At 50.7% G+C, this 21,574-nt stretch overlaps 2 protein-coding genes across 4 annotated transcripts; one reads left to right on the forward strand and one right to left on the reverse strand.

Annotated features, from left to right (window-relative positions):
- Nucleotides 1-5,217: 5,217 nt before the first annotated feature.
- Nucleotides 5,218-15,408, forward strand: LOC136011528 (vitamin D3 hydroxylase-associated protein-like). The gene is made up of 15 exons (XM_065673436.1): nt 5,218-5,567; nt 6,804-6,917; nt 7,261-7,404; nt 8,283-8,416; nt 8,806-9,012; nt 9,259-9,299; nt 9,530-9,654; nt 10,553-10,678; nt 11,388-11,485; nt 11,661-11,760; nt 12,584-12,627; nt 13,080-13,119; nt 13,538-13,646; nt 14,001-14,146; nt 14,765-15,408. The coding sequence occupies exons 1-15, from the start codon at nt 5,358-5,360 to the stop codon at nt 14,888-14,890; spliced, it is 1,764 nt and encodes a 587-aa protein (XP_065529508.1). The 5' UTR covers nt 5,218-5,357; the 3' UTR covers nt 14,891-15,408.
- Nucleotides 15,409-15,931: 523 nt separating this feature from the next.
- Nucleotides 15,932-21,014, reverse strand: NSUN4 (NOP2/Sun RNA methyltransferase 4). 3 transcript variants are annotated; one of them, XM_065673439.1, is made up of 6 exons: nt 20,638-21,014; nt 19,632-20,053; nt 19,313-19,467; nt 19,063-19,154; nt 17,129-17,253; nt 15,932-16,354 (listed from the first exon to the last, which is right to left on the reverse strand). In XM_065673439.1, exons 1-6 carry the CDS (start codon nt 20,875-20,877, stop codon nt 16,081-16,083), a joined length of 1,308 nt encoding a protein of 435 aa, XP_065529511.1. In that variant the 5' UTR covers nt 20,878-21,014; the 3' UTR covers nt 15,932-16,080. The 3 variants fall into 3 exon arrangements, with proteins under 3 accessions (XP_065529511.1, XP_065529510.1, XP_065529512.1); XM_065673438.1 differs by having other exon boundaries at nt 19,000-19,154; nt 20,638-21,008; XM_065673440.1 differs by having other exon boundaries at nt 19,000-19,154; nt 20,642-20,722.
- Between the last annotated feature and the right edge of the window lie 560 nt (nt 21,015-21,574).

Raw genomic sequence — 21,574 nt, forward strand, 5'->3', positions numbered from 1 at the left:
ATGTTTTCAATAAGCAAGCATACCTTGAAGCAGGTCATCAAGATTAGCCATGATCTGTGCCTTCTCCAAGCCTGCATTGTGGGAGCTCATCATTAAACAGATGACCTGCCCAGCTGTTATTCCTGGCTAGATCTGAGCATGCAGAGACCTTGTTTTGCAAGGAAAGGACAGTGTCCCTTGCTCTGGTATCCCTCCATATAAAAATTGAATGAAGGGAAAGGGTCTTATTCCTGAAAGGAATTTCCCCATGCACAGTTGCGCTCTACAATCCAGCTGCTCCTTGTGGGAGGCTCTGGAATGGACTTATTGTTTCTCCCACTCTCCCCTTGCCTGTCTCCAGCCAAACATTAGATCTAAGGATCCTGCAGCATTAGCTCCCAAAGGGAAGTTCTTACTATGATCCAGCAGATGCTGACTCAGAGTGCATGGGTGATGTCAGCCCTGGTCTGCAGCTCTGCCAACATTCTCTTGGCACTCACTTCAGTGATGAGGATGAGATGGGGACATGTCCAGAAGGAACTGGATGAGGTGTGGGGGAAACAAGACACAGGTTTGGACCAGAAGTTAAGGGTCTGTTCAGGACTTTAAAGAGCAGGTGAGTGGCTCAGCTTGGCAGAGAGCAAAGCACTTTTCTGTCCTTCTCAGGGCAAACAGTCCATGATGTCAGGTGTGGAAGGAAAAGCAGTGAGGGTGATGCTGAGTTGTCTGGTGAGAGCAGGCACTGAAAACCAAGGAGGGAAAGGCCTTTAGCAGGGCTGGAGAAAAGACGTCAGCTCTTTCCCATCAGCAGAGTGCTGCTGTGTTTCAAACCCTTCTGTGGCTCCTTCACCATAAATAAGCTAATGGCTCAGGCTGTGCAGCCCTTGCAAACCTGCTCTGTTTGCAGAGTGCTTGTCCAGCTGCCTGGCACTGACCAAAGTCCAGGCTTTGTCTGTCTTACAAGATAGAAATGCTGTTTGGGCCAAAAGGGCTTGCTTTCTATTAGTTCCTCTTATCTCCAGTACAATATCCTGCCTGTGGTCTTTGCTTTGATGATGTTTCCTCCTGATTTTAATAAGAAGTTAAACCTGTTTTCCTCAAGATACATTTCGTGTAGATAGGTAAATGAGCAAGGCTGAGAGACTGAGTCATCAGACAATGGTTTGTTACCAGACATCTCCAGCTTTAGTATTTGGTTTTACTTTATCCTGCAGGGGGGTTTCTTTAGTTTGCAGGTTAGACTTTGTATAGCCACATCATTAGAAGCAAATAGAACCTTCTAGAGGAGCTGATAAGAGCAGAGCATAAGTTGTTTGAACAGACCAGTTGGCCTCTTGCAGATCTGAAGCAAAGAGAGCCCTGTGGTGTTACAGAAAGTAGCAGAGCATTAGACACAAACATCCCCAGGATCTCAGACATTGGTTTTAAACAAGTTTCAAGGGAGGAGGTAGTTGAAGCAGCTAGAATAAAGTGTTTAGATATAGCTTGACATTTAAAACACAAAAATGCAAGCACAAGGGTTGGTATGTGCTTCACTCTGGAACAGCTGCTAGCTACACAGATCCTCATTGCTCCGAGCATGGTCTCAATATGCTTTGCTTTTTGCTGTCTTTTTATTTTATTCTATTTTACTTTGTATTTTACTTTGTATTTTACTTTGTATTTTACTTTGTATTTTACTTTGTATTTTACTTTGTATTTTACTTTGCATTTTACTTTGCATTTTACTTTGTATTTTACTTCATCTTATTTTACTTTACTTTAACTTTCTTTTCCCACTAGTGCTTTGCTCTTTTGTTTGCACTGCTGTTCTCCTGCTTCGCACTCAGATTTCCTGCCTCCCTTCCTGCCCTACTTACCCGCGGTTACACCAGCGAAAAGCCCAATTTCCTGCGATAAGCATTGTGCCCAGCTATGGAGCAGCTAGGGACATCCCTTCACCATCAGGGCACTGAAGTCTCTGCTGTCCCCCGGTGGGGACAGACCTGTGCAAGACACCAGGTATGACAGAAGAAGCAGGAATGCTCCCGGACATCTGGTGAAGAACAATCAGCTTTCTGCAGTATCTTCACTGATGCTGTGTCTGCCTTGCTGCAGAAGTTGTAAGTAGGATCCATACAACCCACCGGGCTGTGGAAAGGCCTAAGGAAAATGGTGCAATATCCACAAAAGTGGGAAAGATGTAGAGAGGGTCAGAAAGCAAAGCAGCCCCTGGTATCAGAGGGTTGGTATGAGAGGTTTCTCTCCCCGCATTCTTGCAGTTTATACAGGGAGAGCAATCATGGTCCTGGCTGAGGAACACAAACAAGGGTTGATAGAAATAGACCCTCACCTCTCAGCTACTGTTGCTGGCTGTTGGAAAGGTGCAGGCTAAGTAGTGGCAGGTTTCTTAAGAGCTGCTGCTGTTCTGTGAGTGTTGGGGAGTTGGACTGGAATTTAGGGAAGTCTCATGCCCTCAGCACCTACTCCAGGCTGAAATGACTCAGGACCTGGAGAGTTCCCAGAAAACGTTTATTCATCCCTCTGAGTCAACTGGAAGAACTTCTGCAGAGGGGACCAGCCCATTTCGCTGTGATCTGAGCATTTCATGAATGTCTTTAAAGTCCTTTCAGAGCAGTGTAATCTGCATGTGCTGTTTTGCAAACCGGTAGGAAAAAGCACATCAGAGTGTTTGGTTCCAAACACATGAACATGAGATACAGCTGTCCGGATTTATTCTGTATGACTTTAATCAGAATGCAGTCAAAGCTGACTTGAAAATAATTATCACTAGTTTAGAGGGAAGGCAATTTAATTATAGGACATTTCTGTCCAAACTCAGCCTGCTTGAGAGCTGAAGGTGTTGGATGGAGTGTGATGACAATAAGTCAGTGCAGTTTTACTTTTGCAAGCAAAGAGAGTGCAGCTCTTGCTGTGACAGGGGGGACTGAGTTGGTCTGACTGCTTTTTTCCTGTGGTGGTCCAAGTGAGGGAGACGTTGTGGGTACCACAATGAAATTCCAGATGAGCCACTACAGGCTGACTCCTGTTGTGAAAAGGGTCTTGGTTTTCATCCTGACTCCACTGGTGAGTTTGACGTGGGGCCTGGATTGATTCAGGTGAGAAAACATCCCCAAAATGTTGTGCTTGGCCTTGGTTGGTCAGTGCGCACTAGTGTGCTGCAGAGGGGTGACCGCTGACCTGTGAATCAAGCAGGTCTCTCTCTGGTATGGACCTGAGACTTGACCTGGGACATCCCTTTGCTTCCCTGTCTCAGTTTCCCCATGGGGCAAATGGTCTCTTTCTCCGCAGGCTTTTCTCCCAAGCATCCCCTGCTCTTCTTTGCCTGGATGTGGATCCACACAAAGGCACCCTCTTGTGACCCTGCCCGTCCACCTCTGTGTAGCTGCTCCCCGCTGCAGCAGGAACTCTTTCATTTCATGTGGCTCCTGGAGCACCTCAGGAGATCTACTCGGAGGGTGCAAAACGTGGGTCTTGAAACCATCCCCATCCTAAAGGTGGATTCAACCTTCACTCCCTGCAGTCGCTCCCCACTGCCTGCGTCTGCACTGTAGGCTGTGGCAGGAGCCTTGTGACTGCCCCAAGGCAGTCCTGTGCATGGCTTTACAGCGGCAGAAGGAGCCCTACCTCCGGCTCATGTGGAGGAAGTGGAGATGCCCACACATTGATAGGGAAAAGAGCTTCCTCAGCAGCATCCAGCTGCCTGGAAATGCAGCTGCACCTGCTGGTATCTGCCCTTTGAAACGCCAAGGCGGTTCGGACACTGCTGGCTCTTTCTCTGTTAAACATTTGCTAAGTGTCTAAAGGGCAAGATCAGAGCACAGGTCCCAGTGTGCAGCCAGATGTGGGAAGCCAATGCCCTGACCCTCCTCAGTGCGGGGAAAAAGCCTCCCACCTATGTTCAGCCCATAATAGAGGTTATATCGCTGTCATATAGGCAAAGAGCCCACCTCTGCCTTGGGAATCTCGCACTGATTCCCAGAGGCTGGGAGAGTGCTGGATATTGCTGTGTGCTGCCCCTGTCCACATGCACCTTCCAGAGGTACCTGCTGCAGCCAGCAGCGTGGGGCAGCAGCTGGACGGGCTGCAGGCATGTCCCCATGTCAGTGCCTTCATAAAGCCAGCAATGCCTTTGCTGAGGGGGTTCCCTCTGAGCAAGGGTGCCACTGAAAGGGAACACAGTAAAAGGCCAGCTTCATTTGTTACCGTACAGCAAATTGCTGCCAGCTCTGGATTGTTTCTTAGAATTGAGTTTGGCATCCTCTGTTCAGAGTCCATAAATTGCCCCAGTTAAGAGCCAAGAGCAGAACGTCTCCTGCTGGCACGAATTGTTACAGAGAACAACAGTGAACTCATAACCACAAAGAAGGGATATGGCAATGGGTGAAAACATGATTATTAGGGGACTAGCCAGTCCTCACGGGAGAAGACTTCACTTTCCTTTCCACATCCAGTTCTACACTCTGCTGGAGCAGGACCAGGTTCTGGGCCTCTTTTCCATCAAGTGCAACCTTTCCAAGTTTTGTAATGCACAATCTGGCTGCCCAAAAACCTTTTCTAAGGTGGGACCCATAGGAGGGCTCATCATCCAAAACCAGCAGAGGTCCCAGACAGACCATGGCATTTGTTTGGGGGCTGATGTTTGATGGCTTATTCAGCTCAGTGCCTGGTTCTTGTGCACTTGTAGTGAGAGGCATGTGTGCTGGGAAGCCCTCGGACACTAGCCATCCCAACGCCTGCTGGAAATAGTTTCTGGCCTGCAACACTGTGGGATTTTCCCCTCCTAAGTCCATGCCGGTGTGCTGTGTCATGGGCTGGAACAGCCTCTGCTGATAGTGCATGAAGAAATCACAGCAGTACTGAGCCCTATTCCACAGGCTGCTTCAAACAGCCTCCGGCCACCATGGCAGCAGCACAGGCCAAGGGATTTGGTGAGCAAGTGGGTCCCCACAGCCATGCCTCCTTTCATCGTACCATTCCCCATCCCTGTGCAGGGAAGTCTTGTGTTTTTAAGCTGTTTTTCCCCTTCTCCCATTGTCCTCTCCAGCTACACAGGAAATAGAAGACCAGCTATTTCCTTGCTGCTTTTGTTCAGCTGATCCCACAGCCCTTCCTCCCCAGCCAAGAACTTCCTGCAGCCCAGAAAGCCCCTATAAACCCAGTGCCCCAAGGTTCACTGGCCAAACCTCACCGTTTCCATTTCCCAGTCAATCATTCTCCACTGCATGCTCTACTGAAGGCAGCTTTGCAGAGGTCAGCCTTAGGCTTATAAACTGTTTGCTGATCCGACAGTGGTGTTGGGAGAAGGGACAGGTCTGGGAAGGCAGGGAAGGTCTCCTTCTTTCCCACTCCATCCCGGGAGACAAGAAGGCCACGTTATGATCCAGCAACATCTGAGACAGCTCCTGCCAGAGAGGGAAGTGGATCCTTCTGTTGCCTTCGCCCTGCTTTGTGGCTCGGCAGCAGCCGTGGGGGTCTGGAAATGGCTGGGCAAAAGGCAGATCCGGAAGAGAATGGAAGAGGCTCGGAGGACCCGGGATGAGGGTGTGAAGAAAATGGCAAAGGCAGCCCAGCAGTTCAGGGAGCAGGTAACCCATCCTTCTGGGGGGTCTGAGTCGCACCGGGGTGTCTGCTGATGGTTCTTCAGCTCCCCCTTCCAGCTCATGGCTCCATAGCTTTTATAACGAGGAGTGCAGGGGAGATGTGCCCTCAGTGAGAGGAAAGGCTGCCTTGGGAGGAAGGGAACCACACTGGTTTAAAATGGTGAAGCACTGTGGACGTTCACTGATGCAAACCCAGTTCATTTGGAAACTAGAAACTTCTCTTGCCTCTGTGCATAGAAGTAAGAATACTTTTTCCTCTTCCTAACTCTTAAGTTCACACATCTGTCCACATCCCTATGTCCCTGTCTCCAAAACCTGGCTTCTGGATGGCGCATTCCCAACAAGTGAGACCTGCCCCAGCAAGCTGCCCAGAAGATGCTTGGCCTAACTTAACACTAATGAAGCACAGGGCATTCAGTGTCCCCTGGGATCTATCAGGACACGACACAGATGAATGAGGCAGGCACCCAACCAGCATGGATGTGGCCCTGAATTCCTACTGCAACACTGATTTCTAACCTCCTTTCTTCCCTGCTCCTTTCACTTCTGAGTAAGGATACTGCTTAAACCAGCTCATGTTTACACAGGTAACATACCTGGAGATAAAGCATACCTGCTACAAGTGATACATATCTTTACAACCTTTTTCCTTAAATACATATATGTATAGATATTATATAAAACCTTTAAAAAGTGGTGGTATTGAGAGCCTCCAGTTTTCATCATATGAATAGACCTTACCCATCTCTGAGTCCCCACTGACTCATCTGTACTTTGCTGGGCTTGAGCTATGAGATATTTGAGCTGACTTACACTGCCTGTACCCATCCTGAGGGGTGAAGGGCCAGCCTGAGGCTTGCATGCAAGGACTTTGGTACCTTCTGCCCAGGCTGGTGCTTTCTCAGCTAAGGGTAACTCTTGGTCAGCGGGTAAGTCCTACAGTGCCAGGAGGAAGCCTGTGATGTGAGGCATTGCCTTGTCCTGTGCCGCAGTGGATGCGTGAAGCTCTTGTATGCCTTCAGAGACAGCCGGACTCCTGTGTGTGCAGCCAAGCTCAGGATGAAATGCTCAGCAGCAAAAGGTCTGAAGCCCCAAGTGCAGGATCCATCTTTCCAGCCAGACCTGTTGCTGATGTTGGCACAACTCAAGAGACTTGTCCCCCCTGAGCCAAAGAGTAACTGGAACTGCTGTCCTGGCATCCCCTTCATCTTCCTCTTGCAGGTCCCCAGTGTCCAGACAGATGCCATCCTGTCCCTGCCCCTGCTGGAACTCACTGGGAGACTGCGGGAAGGGTCTTTGTCCCCCAGGACTGTCCTCTACACCTACATAGAGAAGGTGAGTGCCTGGCCAGACAGTGATGGGCAAATCACTTCTGTTCTCCATGCCATGGTATGTGGCAGGTGGCTGAGAAGACTCGGAGTGGGTGATTATGGCAAGTCTTTCATATAGCAGATATAGGAGAAAGATATGAAAAGGCAGGGATCTCTCTGTTTCCTGGGTCAGACTCATGACTAGACAGTCCTCTGAGACGGCTTGAGGTGGGATGATCTGGGGAAAGGTGGTTACCATTCATGCCAAGCCACTAGTCCTTGTTCTGAACATCCAGGGAGCTACTGAATGCAGCTGTGTAATGATGCTATTCTTAACTAACACCTATTCCTCTACGTGTCTTGCAAAGGCCCTGGAAGTGACCCAGCAGACAAACTGCTTGCAACGTTTCATCCCGGAATGTGAGGAGCAGCTCCAGGAAATACAACAGCAGAGGGAGAAAGGGCTGCTCTATGGCATCCCCGTCAGCATCAAGGACCACATTGGCCACAAGGTGCTTCCCTTTGTGCCCCTGAAGTGTCCCATCATGAGCTGGGCTGGGTGGTGAAGTGGTGGGACACAGAGAATGGGGAATGGGCCTGAGCCCTCCATGCTCACACCAGGGAAGCCCGGCTGGCTCCGAGGATGTAGCTCTACGTGCCATTGCCTCTGCAACCCTGGCAGTTAGAAGCCCCCATTAGCAAAAACCCCAAGGGGTGAATAGTTACACATAAAATACAGCCAAAGGCCAGGTTGGACGGGGCTTCGAGCACCCTGGTCTAGTGGAAGGTGTCCCTGCCCATGGCAGGGGTTGGGACTGGATGATCTCTAAAGCTCCTTCCAACCCAAACCACTCTATGATTCAAATGATTTCTGACACATGAGATGGCACAGGCTGGGTTGTTTGGGCCATCACCCCGACTGTTAGAGGTTTGCAGTCTTGGGGATTAAAATATGGCTCAGCTTCTAGAAAGTCATCAGTAGCAGGACCCATTAACCTCAGATCCCTGCTGTGCAGCAGCCTGGCCACTGAGCCCCTCAGCAAAGAGCTTGTGCATGGGAGACACCAGGGACCCCTCACAGACAGGCCCTAATGAGCTGTACCTGTCAGTCTCCTCCGTGTTGGCTTACCAACACAGTTAAATGGCTCTAAGGCCAAAGCAAGCCCCAGACACCAAGGCTGACTGAAAAAGTACTGCACTGTGTTTGCATGGGATGTATATTCCCTCCTTGAACATCCACGGGTGACTCTGCTTGGGCAGCAGGACACTAGGTTCGATCCTTGAGCTAGCGTACCTATGGAGTGGCATCTGAGACAGAGGAGAGAAATAGCACGGAAAAGAGCAAGGACAGCTTGCTGACGATGTCCACTGTCACTTATCCTCTCTACAGGGGCATCTGTCGACCTGTGGGCTTGTGCAGTGCCTGGGCACTGTGGTGCAGGAGGACAGCGTCCTAGTCAAGGTTTTGAAGAGCCAGGGTGCCATCCCCTTTGCAATGACCAACGTGCCACAATCCCTCTTCAAGTAACATACATCGTTAGAAATATTTCTTCTGGTTGTGCTCCTGAAGCTATAACCCACCCTGTAGGTCCTGGGACAGGTTTCTTCCTGTCTCCTGAGATGTTGCCTTGATGAGTCCTGCTTCTGTCAGCTGCCAGCAACATCAGTTCAACTGAAAATAGCTTTCAGATAAGATTAAGATGAAAAAACCTTCCGTAACGTAAGAGAAATCAAGTGTACTTATGCTTGGGAAGGGAAAGCAGAGGCTTATGAGAATGAGCCATGTCCTGAGGGATTTACAGGATGGAAGGATGAGGTTTGGCTATGCCACGCTCCCAGTGGAAGGGAAAGCCAACAACCTGAAGGCATTGTGCCGTTCCTGACAGCCCGCTTGCTGGTTTTCTTCTCCCCAGCTATGACTGCAGCAATCCCATCTTCGGCCAGACCCTGAACCCCCTCAACCACCACAAGAGCCCCGGGGGCTCCTCGGGAGGGGAGGGAGCTCTGATCGCAGCGGGAGGCTCCATCCTGGGCATCGGCTCGGACATCGGCGGCAGCATCCGCCTGCCCTGCAGCTTCTGCGGGCTGTGTGGGCTCAAACCCACGGCCGGAAGGCTCAGGTAGGGGGCTGAAGTAGTTGAATAATGCCAGAACTGAATGGTTTTTGTTAAACTGAGGCTAAGATTTACTGCGGGTTAGGGTATTTTGTTTTGATTTGGGTTTTCTGTTTCACATAAATCAAATGCTTTTAACAGCTTCCCACTGGGTCGGGTCCTGAACTGCAGACCCTGCTCTGCTGTTCAAACATATTTGGCATCTCTCACCACTACTGAAAATAGACTGCATTCCTTTCTCTTTTCCCACAGCCCGTCTGGAGCGAGTGGCCCATTCAGTGGGATCCTGGCAGGTACATGAATTGTGTTTAATTGCTTTACTCTGCATGCTGTGAAGAGCCCTACGTCCTCCTCTAGGCCTAGGGAAAGCCTGAGACAACCAAGATCTGTCTGAAGTCCATCTGAAACATCCCACCTCGTTGCCTGATCATCCCTTGCAGCCAACATGGCCATGCAGAGGGGTGGACCGGTGTTTGATGCACCCGTTTGCTTAACGCGGATGTTTGCCCTCTTCCCAATCCAGTTCCTTGTGCTCTGGGGCCGATGGCGAGGGACGTGGACAGCCTGGCCCTGTGCATGAAGGCGCTGCTCTGTGAGGAGATGTTCCGGCTGGACCCCACCGTGCCCCCCATCCCCTTCAATAAGGATGTGAGTCCTTATGTCAGCAAGGCTCTTTTGAGGGTCCTAGACACTCAACACATCATTCTTTAAGAGCCCAGCTATCTTTATCGTACTGGTTTCCTGTAACTTGTTAGCTGTCTTTGAAGGCGCAATTAATAATTACTACAAGAAATAGGTTATAAATAGTTATCCTTTCTCTCTACTCTGTTGGCATGTAGTTTGTCAGACTGAAAACCCCAGAAAAGAGTGGAAAGGAAGGCAATACCAGGAGCAAAAAGCTGGAAAGTTTTACGGGAAGATGAGATGGGATCAGGAAATCTTTTGGCTGAGGACATTTCCTTTCCCTCTGCAGCAGATGAACTTCAGGAGGTTTTTCCACCTCTGTCTTCAGAACACTGGTTGAATTACTGGTCTTGAGTGGCTGTGCTTTATATGAAGGGAGGGATGAAGGGGAGGCTGGAGAAAAAGGCAATGGTGGGCATTTGGAAAGGGTAACCTATGGAAACTATAGGCAGCAACCAGAAAACTACTCTCTAACACAGAGTCACAGACTGGTTTGGGTTGGAAGGGACCTTAAAGCTCACCCAGTTCCAGCCCCCTGCCATAGGCAGGGACACCTTCCACTAGAGCAGGTTGCTCCAAACCCCGTCCAACCTGGCCTTGAACACTGCCAGGGATGGGGCAGCCACAGCTTCTCTGGGCACCCTGTGCCAGCACCCCCATAGGGAAGAACTTCTGCCTAAGAGCTCATCTCAACCTTCCCTTTGTCAGGTTAAAGCCATTCCCCCTCGTCCCATCACTACACACCCTTGTAAAAGGCTCCTCTCCAGCTGGAGCTCTTGTCCCCTCTGCAGTGGGGCTCAGCACGGGGCAGTCCTACCCTCAGTGGGGTTGGAGATGCTTCCCTGGTGTCTCTGTGCTCCAGGTGTACTCCAGCTCCGCTCCTCTGCGGGTCGGCTACTACGACACGGACGGCTACTTCCCGCTGCCCCCCTGCATGCGGCGGGCAGTGCAGGACACCAGGAGGGCTCTGCAGGCAGCTGGGCACCAGGTGAGTACAGCCACGTTACTACAGCCACGCAATACAGCACAGGCATGGTCCCACATGGGGTAGCAGTGCATCTCGTGGGCAAACAGCACTGGCAACTGGAGAACTTGTACCTGCGAGGGGTACAACAAACCCATCTCTGCTCTCCCGGGGGCTGTGGTCCACAATAGGCAGCAGCATCCATAAAGTGCTGTGTTTGAGCCCGGACGGTTGCCTTGGAGCTTTCTAGGACTGTTTTCCAAGCAGGGCTCTGAGAGGTGTTTTTTCTCCTTCCTCCCCAATGCCCATGGAGACCTCTGACCATCCTGGACCACTGAAGGAAAAGGGCCATGGGGCATAGGATGGGAAATATCTTTCGCTCCATCTAGACCTACCTGCAGAAACATGTCAGTGGTGCTCTTCGTAGCAAAGTAACTCCAGGTCTGAGATGTCGATAGTGCTGGGAGAGGTGGGAATCTGGTGTAACTTCTGGCTCAGGGACTGCCTGGAGCTTGATGGAGGAGGAAACGGCTCTGGAGAGAGCAGAGCCAAATCGCTGTCAGGGAGGAATAATCCCACGGGGAAATGTCTAGGCTAGTAACGGGTTGAACCAGGGCTCTGTTGACGTGTGGAGCCTGGGGAGGTGCTGCTCTGCCTTTGAACCATATCCACCATAGGGCTTTGGAAATTACCACATTCCCAGGCTGCCGCATAATGTTGTGTTCTGGTGCAGCTGGTGCCCTTTTCTCCACCTCGGACCCACTATGTCATGAATGAACTCTTCCTGAAGACCTTTTTTGCTGATGGAGGCCGTGCTTGGTTGGACTTGTTGTAAGTAGGAGCCTTGGGGCAGCAGTGCTGTAAGACACCTCCGTCCCCGTGCCCATGAGCACAACACACAGGCAAAACAAGCCCAGCTCTCCCAGCCCAAACAGGACATACTCAGCTTCCTGAGAAAGGGCAAACAGCTTCCCTGGCATGATCCACTCCTCTTGTCTTCTCTCAGCACAGGAGATACTGTAGATCCAAGCTTGAAACCCCAGGTGAATTGCTGCAGGATCCCGAGGCTGGGGAAGAAGCTGCTGGCTCTGATTCTTAAACCTCTGGTGAGTCCCTGGCTTCAGGATCAAAGCAGAGTGGTGTCAGCAATGCCTTGAGATGCTTGAAAGCATGGTGGAACTCTAACTAGAAACACTGGGGTTTCAGGCCAAGGCACGTGCTGTCACTGTGGAAGGTCTTTGCTAGACCCCTGATGGGATTTATCTAATGCAAAGGGAAATGAGAGAAGGACCAGCCAAGGGCTGTAGAAGATCGATGCAGAGTCTATAGCAAGTGGTTCTTCTATTGCTAGACCTTGCAGTGCCCAGTTTTCTATAGTCATGCATTGGGATTACTGCAGCAGAGGGACTCATGCTTGAAGGTCTATCCCTGTGTTGGAGGCCTCCCAAATACCACAGCTTCATGGAGACTTCTGGTGATCAATAAGAGATGGCCCTTACTGTAGGCCTTTCACCAGCCGAGCATCCTTTTGTAGGGCTTCTCTCCACTCTCCCTGCCTCTTTGTCCAGTTTTGTGGTTCAGTCAAGAGGATCAGAAAGGTAACAGTGTGAGGCAGCCAAAGTGCTTGTGGAGGTCTTGTTCCTGTGAGATACTCAGCTAAAGAACGTTTGATTTACCAAAACTAATGAAAGGTGACTTGGTTCAAGTCAGTTCATTCCTCTGTGAGCAGGAAATACTGGGCTGTAAGGAACACATTGGGAAACAACAAGAAGAAGCTGGAAGCAAAGTAAATTCAGAACCACGAGGAGCATTTTTAATCACCGTTCACCCTCAGTGTAGCATCCCCAGGATGGAAAGGAGTTTCCCAGGATGTCAGAAGTTATTGCACCCCCATGTCACGTCCCTAACAGGAACCTCTTTCCTTTCCAGTTTCCCCGCCTAGCTGACTATCTGAGTGCCTTGAGCGGAATGAGGTGAGATTGCATCATCCCCCCGGGATGTCCATGGACATGAGTGGTACCTTCTCCTCTAAGTGTCCATAGTGATGTGGGGCTGGGTTTGTTACAGGCTCTGGCCTGCTCTTTGCGGGGGCTGTCTCTCCATCCTCTACTTCAGCCTTTAAGAACACATCTCCCCTGTGCTGCACTACGCCTAGTGTTATCCTGAAAGAATTGCTGCAATTGGGTGGATACAGTCATTTGGGAAGCTTGTGGTGGAGAGGAGTACTAAGTCCAGGCTATTTTCTCTACCACTTCCAGACATTTGTTGCTTAATGGCTTGGCCAAATGCTGCAGGAAACTTTAGACAAGTTGTGAAAGATGTATTAAGTAATTGATAAAATCCCTGGTGCTTATCAACCCAGGGGATTAATTAAGCAATTCCTCTTCTTAAAGCTTAAAAATGTTGCTACAATTTCCACTTGCAGCTCGGTGAAGGAGATGTGGAATCATCAACATCAAATAGAGGTATGTTTTAAGGCATTTTCTTTCTAGCATCATGCTACAAGTTGAGGCTTTATAACAAGTGCCAGGTCAGAGAGTCATCAGTTAGGAAAGGGGCTGTGCAGCAGGGTGCTGGGGAGGAGACAAGATGGAGGGAAAAGTACAAAAGACAGACAGGAATGGGGTAAATGGGCTTTTGGGTCACCCAGCCAGGACTTAATCAGTTGTTCATGGTACTTATGCCCAAACGCCCACACTTGGTGGTCCCGATGAAGGCTGTCCTTTCCAATTCCTGGCTGCTCCCTGGCCATGAGCTGTCGAGGCAAACGCATGGTCTTGACTCGAGTACAGCTTCCTCTGCTGCCTCCGTGGCCATGCAGAGGCTGATGCATACCCACGTGAAGCTGAGATGCTCCATGTTATCTCCCCTCTCCTCTCCAAGGTGTACCGCACAGAGTTCATCGCGCAGTGGAGGGAACTGGGGCTGGACGTTGTGCTGTGCCCTGTCCTGGGGCCTGCCTTCACCACGGGATACCCTGGGAAACTCCTCAGTAAGTGAGTCTGGGACCTTCCTGGGAGGGCAGAGCACCACGGCAGTTGAGACTGGACAGAGGCCAAGAGCTTCACTCCCCACCTAAGCATGTTATGGGCATCAGGAAGGAAGAATAACTACCATAAACCTATCTAAGCAGATGGAGACAGATGCGGATGAAGTCATCTGATGGCAGTTGTTTCTTGCAGTACAACTTGGACCTATAGACAGCCAGCCTTGTGTGATCTCTCTGCAGTTTCTAATCAGAAACACTGGGATTTCAGGCCAAGGCACATGTGAACGTGCAATGTGTAAGTGTGAAGGAGGGCAGGAGGCTGTGACTACCTGCATTTGTCTCTTCTGCTTCTCTCAGCTGCCATCTCCTCCACAATGCTGTACAATGTCTTGAACTTCCCTGCTGGGGTCGTACCCGTCAGCACGGTGACAGAAGCTGATGAGGAAGAGCTAAAGCTTTACCAAGGATACTGTGATGACCCCTGGGACCGGATGCTGAAACAGGTATGCAGCATGGGAAGTGGTGGAGCAGAGACTGCTGGTGGATGTTCAATAGCTTCACTGAAACCAAGGGCTGCTAAACGTGTTCATCAACATGGGCACAGTGCAAAAAGTAAATCACCTTTATATACCGCTTGAAAATCCCTTTTCTCCCGACCCCTCAATACATAAGTCACTAAGCTTTGGGGAGACTGGGGGAGCAGATTATAGGCTGAAACCAGAAAGGAGCCATGTAGCAAGGCTTCTTTGAGTAGGTCCTTGTGACAGCCAGAACCCATAGCACTGCAATGCACTTTCCTCCTGCTCCATGATGCCTTCACCAGGCCCATGCTGTCAGTAGAACATGGACCAGGAGTAAAGATGCTGAAGATGGGATCCGGCTGCAAGACAGCTCAAAGCAGCATGGGTTGGGGTTGTGTGTGCTGGGATGACTTAAACACACCACCCAAGCTTTAGCAACCATTTCTGTCATGAGAACAGCAAGAGCCTCCCCTCTGCCCCAGCACACTAATGCTGCTTGAACAGCAGGATAAGGGAGCCAAGTTCCTAAACCAGGTTTCCAAGAGCTGCTGGATGTCTGAGCCCCTTGGTGCCCCCTCACCACTTGTGGCCTCCCTGCAGGCTGTGTCCGGAGCCGTGGGGCTGCCCGTGGCCGTGCAGTGCGTGGCCTTGCCATGGCAGGAGGAGCTGTGCCTGCGGTTCATGAAGGAGGTGGAGACCCTCAGCCATGAGAAGAGAGTGGGGTAGCCTCCACAATCCCCCATGCCCAGGGGTGAGAGGAGATGACAGCGCTGCACCACTTCTCTTGCAATCAGCAGTACAGAGACAACAGCGAGGAGGGAAGAAGGAAGGAAAAGCCATTTCCTGCCCCCCCCACACACACACACACACTCCCTTGCCAATAACTGCGAATCCTGTAAGGAACCAAGATGCCATGCAGAGGGTGGGACTGGTTTAAGCTGGGTTCAAATGATGATACATCTATGAACTGCACCTTCCTGGACGGATGGGCATGGATGGGGGTTCACCCTCATTTTCACCTATGCTGTCCCTTGCAGAAGCAGGGTGACGCTGAGAGCAAAGGATTGCAAAAGCTGAAGAGCATAGTCTTGCTGACACTGGAATGACTTCCTATGGATATAACTATGGCTGCCCTGTAAGGAACACAACCATGTGTACCCTCCCCATCACTGTATTTTGCACACAAAAATAAAAATGTAGCTACTGAGCAACTCTATTAATAAACTCCATTAATTGTTCACTGATGGCTGTGGTTATATGAATGCACAGTTATTACTCAAAATCATACAAACACCTTCCCACTGGCCATTAAATAGCATCTAACCTGGGAGTGCTCCCACATTCCATTTCAACCACAAGGATGAGGGCTGGCAACAGCCACGGGCCAAGCTCCTTCCACCATCAAATCTCGAGCATCCCAAGCATATTTCTAACCTCACAGCAGGTACATTCTTAGGAACCTCTTATTTCTGGACCTCAGGCTGCTCTTTCTGAAGGTAGGAGATAAGCAGAGACAGATGCAACTCAATTATGCAGATTGTGAGATCTGGGACAGAGAGGCTGAGATCCCCAGATGGTGCCTGTTAACCTAAACCTGCGCCTGTACGATCAAAGCAGTCAGACAGGAGCGAGAGCACAGCATCCACAGAGGGCCATTTACCCCATCCTGAGATGGATGGATAAATCATTCCCCCTGATAAGACCCCTGTCTCCTTCCTAGATTAAACACCTCATTCTCAAACAGATAAATATTCCGCAGGCTCCACAGCAGGTCTTTGTCCTTTATTCTCTATGTCTGCAGTAAAAGAGCAGACTTCCTGTGGGACATTCCAAAAAGAAAAATAAATACAAAGCAGTTCTGCTTTCCCTGGAAATCCGGGGCATTTCCTGGTAGCCAGGACAGTCTGTCACCCCTTCTACACCCGGTGCAGCCTGCAGAAATACATAGGTCCAAAGTTGGCCGTGAGGTGAGGCAGAACAAGCTCCCCCAGCCGGCAATCCGAGAAGAAGGAAAACGTGTCCTGGAAGAGTGTCCGGAAGTGGCTCAAGTCCTCAACATGGACACTGATGTTAAACTGTGTTTCTGCAATGTCCACTGCTCTCTCGATCACACACTCGTTCTGCAGCGAGGAGAGGGAACACGTAGAATACACCACCTTTCCTCCCGGCTTGGTAGCGAGGATCCCAGCCCTGCAAGCAAGATGAGCACACACACTGTCATGAGAAAAGGACTGTGTGGGACACCAGCATTCCTACCCACCAATATTGGGAAGACAGCATGTAACTCATAGGAGGTCAGAGACAAATCTCAAACCCCATAGGCTCAGCACTCTCACTGCAGCTTGAGGATTGTTTTAGACCAGGGCAATACGAGTTAAATAGATTTGTAAGACTGATGAAGTGCTTAACACAGGAGAGCAGATAGAAGGAGAAATCCTGCATGCACCTGCAAAGGAAGGGGAAATCCTGCATGCACCTGCAAAGGAAGGGATAAGAGAACATGCAGGGAAGAGCCTCTTACAGTTCAAGTGCTGCCATGGGGCTCTAATCTGTATCCCTGCTGCCCCAGCTCGCAGGCAGCCCATTCAATCTTCCTAGCTAAATGGGGTGACAAAGTGCCCCCACCATATTCTCCCTTGTGCTGGCAGATGTGGACACTCAGGAAACCTCCAAGGCTGACTGCCAGGAACCAGGAGATCATCTCACACAAAAGGACAACACTATACCCATCCTGTTCCTTGGACCCTCCTCCCTACCTCCTATGGCTACCCTCTGACCAAGAACATTTGTCCCTTCTTACACACACTGTGATTTGACGTGTTCAGCTATTGCCATTCCAGAAAACTACACATGGTTTCCACATTTGCCAGTCTGGTACACATAAAGGAAGAAGAGGTTTCAGCACTGGTCATGGAGAGCTGCTACAGTAACACAAACAGCCCCAAGACACAGCATCAAACTCACATCAGCAGCTGCAGCTGCAGCATGGGCAGCATCTGGCGCTCCTTGGTTCGTCTCTTGTGGAAGATGTTGTTCTCCTCCTCCATGACAGAGTGTCTGTCTGTCGTGCAGGGCACATCCACCAGGACCTGCAGCAGCAGAGGTTCTGCATCAGCCCTCAAATAAGGTCCAGCTCAGTGAGCCTCCTACTGCAACCTGTTCCTTCCCCGACTCTTCCATCCTTGCCATACTCTAAGCAGCTCTTGGTACCCTGCCTGGCTGATACCACCTGAACACGTTGCGCATCCACACTGAACTGCAACTCATCTGGCTGGTTTTGCATCTCAGGAACATGGAGACACAGAAATGATCATCCTTGTAGCCCTCCCCTGGGCTTGTTCCAACAATCCCATGTCTTTTTTATGTTGGGATAATATCACGCTCTCACACGTGTCTTCCTTTAACATTTCTACTCTATCCATCTTTCTGGTAGGCATTACTTCAGCCAGAACTCCTGCAGTGACATCTCCTGGAGAAATAAACCCAGCTCCTAAGGCTGGATGTGAGTATCTGGCAGCATGCTCCTCAACACACCCTTTTTCCTGCTTAAGCAATAGCTACCAGGGGTGGTCATAACGGCTGCATCTGGCTTAAGCTGTACTTTGGGAAGACAGATAACGCAGTAGCTAAGGGCCATAAATCTTGCTCAACAGCTGGAAATACAGCTGGTGTGTAAATGTGACCTAAGTCAATCATTTTACTCCATGAATAGTGGACAGCCCAGGGCCCATTGAGCTCTCCTGCATGGCAGCAGGCTGCACACCAGGATCTCCCCTTGAGTAAGGATACCTCTCAAGGTTACACCTCGAGGTTGAGGGGATCCTTGCCACAACAGATTCTTGGGAGGTGATTATTAACAGCATGCTGAATTTGCAATCTTAGCTAAGTGATATGAAGGCCAAGTTGTGCACATACAATCTTTTAGACATAAATCACTGACCAAGTCTGGGACCAAGTCTGGATCCAGCTCCAGACTCCCCTCTGAGAAGGAGTTTAGAAAGCAAGGGAGTCCTTTCTGAACCTCTCAACAGGAAAGTCTCCCTGGCAGTTTTGTCTGACCTTGTGCTCCATACAGTAAACAACCAAGTGTACATCAACACTGAATCTTGTTAAACCACTGTCACATTTACTAACAGGTTGGTTAATTCACTCTTTTATCTCAATAAACTTATTGCTACTTCCCTCTTACAAGGGCAGCATGTCACTCCATCCCCAACAGGCTGAGAAACAATAATTATCTGGTCTTCACATTTAACCCCTTGTGGGTGATTGATCAGAACAGGACTTTTAAGGGATATTACACAGGTAAATAAAGGCACAACTACGGATACCCATATGCTCCAGATCCTACAGGAAGGCAATACTGCTCCTGATGTGGTTTAGCCTTCTCTCTTCCTCTGCCTTTAGGATTATGGAAAACTGTACATGAATACTCTGTCCAACCTGGCTTTGAACACTGCCAGGGATGGAGCATTCACAACTTCCCTGGGAAACCCATCCCAGTGCCTCACCACCCTCACAGGAAAGAACTTCTTCCTTACAGCTAACCTGAACTTCCCCTGTTTAAGTTTAAACCCTTTACCCCTTGTCCTATCACTACAGGCCCTAATAAAGAGTCCTCCCCAGCATCCTCATAGGCCCCCTTCAGATACCGGAAGGCTGCTATGAGGTCTCCATGCAGCCTTCTGGCACAGGGTTAGAACTAGATGATCTTAAGGTCCTTTGAACCCTAACTATTCTATGATTCTATACTGTAGGATAAGCTGCTGGCTTCCTCTGGAATAGGAGGGAAGTGAAATAAAACAGCTTATCTTCACTGGCTCCCAGTCACCTACCTTATGGAAAGTGCCACCTTCCAGCTGCTCCCAGTCTCTTCCATCATAAGATGTAATACTCACAGTTTCCCTAATATTTCTGGGAATGTAGCTGTTGAGAATGCTGTACAGCCTCTTTGTCCGGGAAATGGAGACGTCATTGGCTGCCAGATGCCCTGGGAGGACAAAACAGGCACACTGGGAATGTCACTCACAAAACCACACCAGAATCCCAACTCTTATAACCAGAAATGATTAACGACCAGACATTAATGGGCTCAGCACACTCTTCCAGCCTTGTTTTACCCATGGAGGACAAAGAACACCCACTTACCACAAAGCCCAGTCTGCAGCAGAGCCAGAGTCTTGCCACCCGGAGCAGCACAGAGGTCAAGGACCAAATCACCCTCCTTCACGTTGAGCGCCAGGACAGGCAGGAGAGATGCTGCATCCATGAGATAATAGTCGAGGAGCCCCAGAGAGTCTCGCCTGGAAACCACCAGTTTGCATAAAAAAAGCAAAGTGGGGAGGGAGGGAAAGAAAAGAGCAGTTGGAAGTGAGAATGGGGACGTGCAGAAGCAGTGGGTGCTTACACACGCGTCGCCCATGAGGCTGGCAAGGACAGCAGGAGGTGCGTTCCAAGGATGTCTCACCGTGCAGGGCGGAAGCGTGTGATGTCCCCCCTGGGGTAGGTGTAGCACTTGATGTTGGAGCTGATGGAGGCACGAAGTGGAGGTGGAGGTGACCTCTCTGCCTGTGTCTCTGTCTGCATCACTGTCCCGACCTTCCCAGGTCCCTCCTGCGACCTGCTTTCCTCTCTTCTCACTTCTTCTGCAGCTGCACCCTGCTGTGCCTTTTTGGAGCCTTCGGACACAAAATCAGTGGCGTTCATCAGCTCCAGCTCCTGGGTGACATAATCATCAGCAGAGAAGTTGTTGAGGAGGGCACCATACTTCTGCTCACAGAGCAGGCTGGCGCGGACAGAGGGCCACAGGTCCTTCAGCTGCAGGCTGTAGCTCATGTCGAAGTGGTGCAGGGCCAGACGTGTGCATGGGATGCGGGGAGCTGTGGCAGCCTTGGGGGAGAAAAATATCAGAGATGTTAAAAGACAAAATACCTCAACATCCCCCCCCATCCACGTTTTCCTTCACAATCCAGTGCCAAGCTCTGTGCTGCCGTAACAGTGGCAGAAGGTGTCCATAGAAGCTGTGGCTGCCCCATCCCTGGCAGTGTTCAAGGCCAGGTTGGACAGGGCTTGGAACAACCTGTTCTAGTGGAAGGTGTCCCTGCCCATGGCAGGGGGTTGGAGCTGGAGGAGCTTTGAGGTCCCTTCCAACCCAAACCATTCTGTGATTCTATGTTTCTAAAAGTCCCTGGAGCTTTTTCTGCAGCCCAAAAGGGTGACTGTGTCCTAGACACTGAGGGGCTGATGGTCCCCATGGGAGGTTCAGGACTGGGAATGGCTGAATGGGGCTGGGAGCATGGAGTTCGCATGCAAGGAGTGGAGCGGCTGCGCGCAGAGCAGTGTAACGGGGATGTAACGAGAGAGGGGGTGCTATACGTGCAGCGAGAGGTGCAAGGGGGTGGAATGGAGAGACTGGAGGGGTGCAGAAGGGTTAGCGGGGATAAAAGGGAAGGGGCAGGCAGGGACCCGCTCACCCACTTCTCCTTGTACCGGAACCGGCGCGGTACCGGCCGCAGCCCCGGTGCCGGTCCCCTCCGCAGCAGCGCTGCAGCCGCCAGCCCGCGGCCGCCCAGCGCCGCCATCACTCGCGCTCCGCTGCGGCGCCTTCCGGGGCGGGACCGGCAGCGGCTCCGGCTCCGGCTCCGGCTCCGACCCCGCTCCGCCACCCGAGAGCTCACCCCCGGTGCGGGGCGGGAGGAGGCGCGTTTGAGCATCCGCTGCCGGGAAGGAGCCAGTAAGAGGATGGGCTTTGCGGCAGGAGAGAGGTAACGTGTTATACTGACCCTAATAAAGCTGCGTTTCAGTCCGCTAGGGATTAAACCGGGAATCCACCAGCAAAAGCATTATGGACGGCTGCGTCGATAAAGAACAGCCGAATCTAAAAGGTGGTGTTTTTCTTCTCACCTTGATGAATAGCTGAGGAAGTACTTGCTGCCCTGTGAAGCAGCCCGGTTTTCCTGCCGCTGAACACCCTAATGCGGAGAGAAACGGGCAGAAGGTGCACAGGGCAGTCCCAGGTCAGCAGAAGGGGATTTGTGCTTCAGAGGGGGCTGCATTTCCCCCCTCAGTGCTCCAGCTGGAGTTTGAGCAGGTGGAACCCCCACCATGCCCCTCTGCAGCCATGGCCAGTCATTTTGGGCAAGGTGGCAAAGCCAACCACAGCTAAGAGGCTCCTCCAGCAGCATTAGGGGACAGTGAGGGCCAGCTGACAGTTTTTCCCCCCAAGGGGATGAAACTTTCCTCTCCCAGAAAGGGGTCACTCCCTCCCTTTAGTTTAATTTAATGTGATTAACTTACTGCATTAACAATATTGGTCTGTGGGGCTTGGAAATAAATCTTTGTGGCTCCAGTAGACAAATTCTTCCCTGCAGGATCAGGATCCAGTCCCTGCACCTCATGGCTGCACAAAAG

Source organism: Lathamus discolor, chromosome 3 (assembly GCF_037157495.1).
Source record: "Lathamus discolor isolate bLatDis1 chromosome 3, bLatDis1.hap1, whole genome shotgun sequence".
NCBI classification, from domain to species: Eukaryota; Metazoa; Chordata; class Aves; order Psittaciformes; family Psittacidae; genus Lathamus; species Lathamus discolor.

What these genes read in the sequence shown, in the direction of transcription:
- LOC136011528 (XM_065673436.1), top strand. Translation starts at nt 5,358, where the DNA reads ATGATCCAGCAACATCTGAGACAGCTCCTGCCAGAGAGGGAAGTGGAT. An exon ending in TGCAGGCAGCTGGGCACCAG is followed by an intron (nt 10,679 to 11,387) that starts GTGAGTACAGCC and finishes GTTCTGGTGCAG; the next exon opens with CTGGTGCCCTTTTCTCCACC. An exon ending in ATACCCTGGGAAACTCCTCA is followed by an intron (nt 13,647 to 14,000) that starts GTAAGTGAGTCT and finishes TGCTTCTCTCAG; the next exon opens with CTGCCATCTCCTCCACAATG.
- NSUN4 (XM_065673438.1), bottom strand. Translation starts at nt 20,877, where the DNA reads ATGCTCAAACGCGCCTCCTCCCGCCCCGCACCGGGGGTGAGCTCTCGG. An exon ending in TCCGGTACAAGGAGAAGTGG is followed by an intron (nt 20,054 to 20,637) that starts GTGAGCGGGTCC and finishes TTCTCCCCCAAG; the next exon opens with GCTGCCACAGCTCCCCGCAT. An exon ending in ACACGCTTCCGCCCTGCACG is followed by an intron (nt 19,468 to 19,631) that starts GTGAGACATCCT and finishes GGTGGTTTCCAG; the next exon opens with GCGAGACTCTCTGGGGCTCC.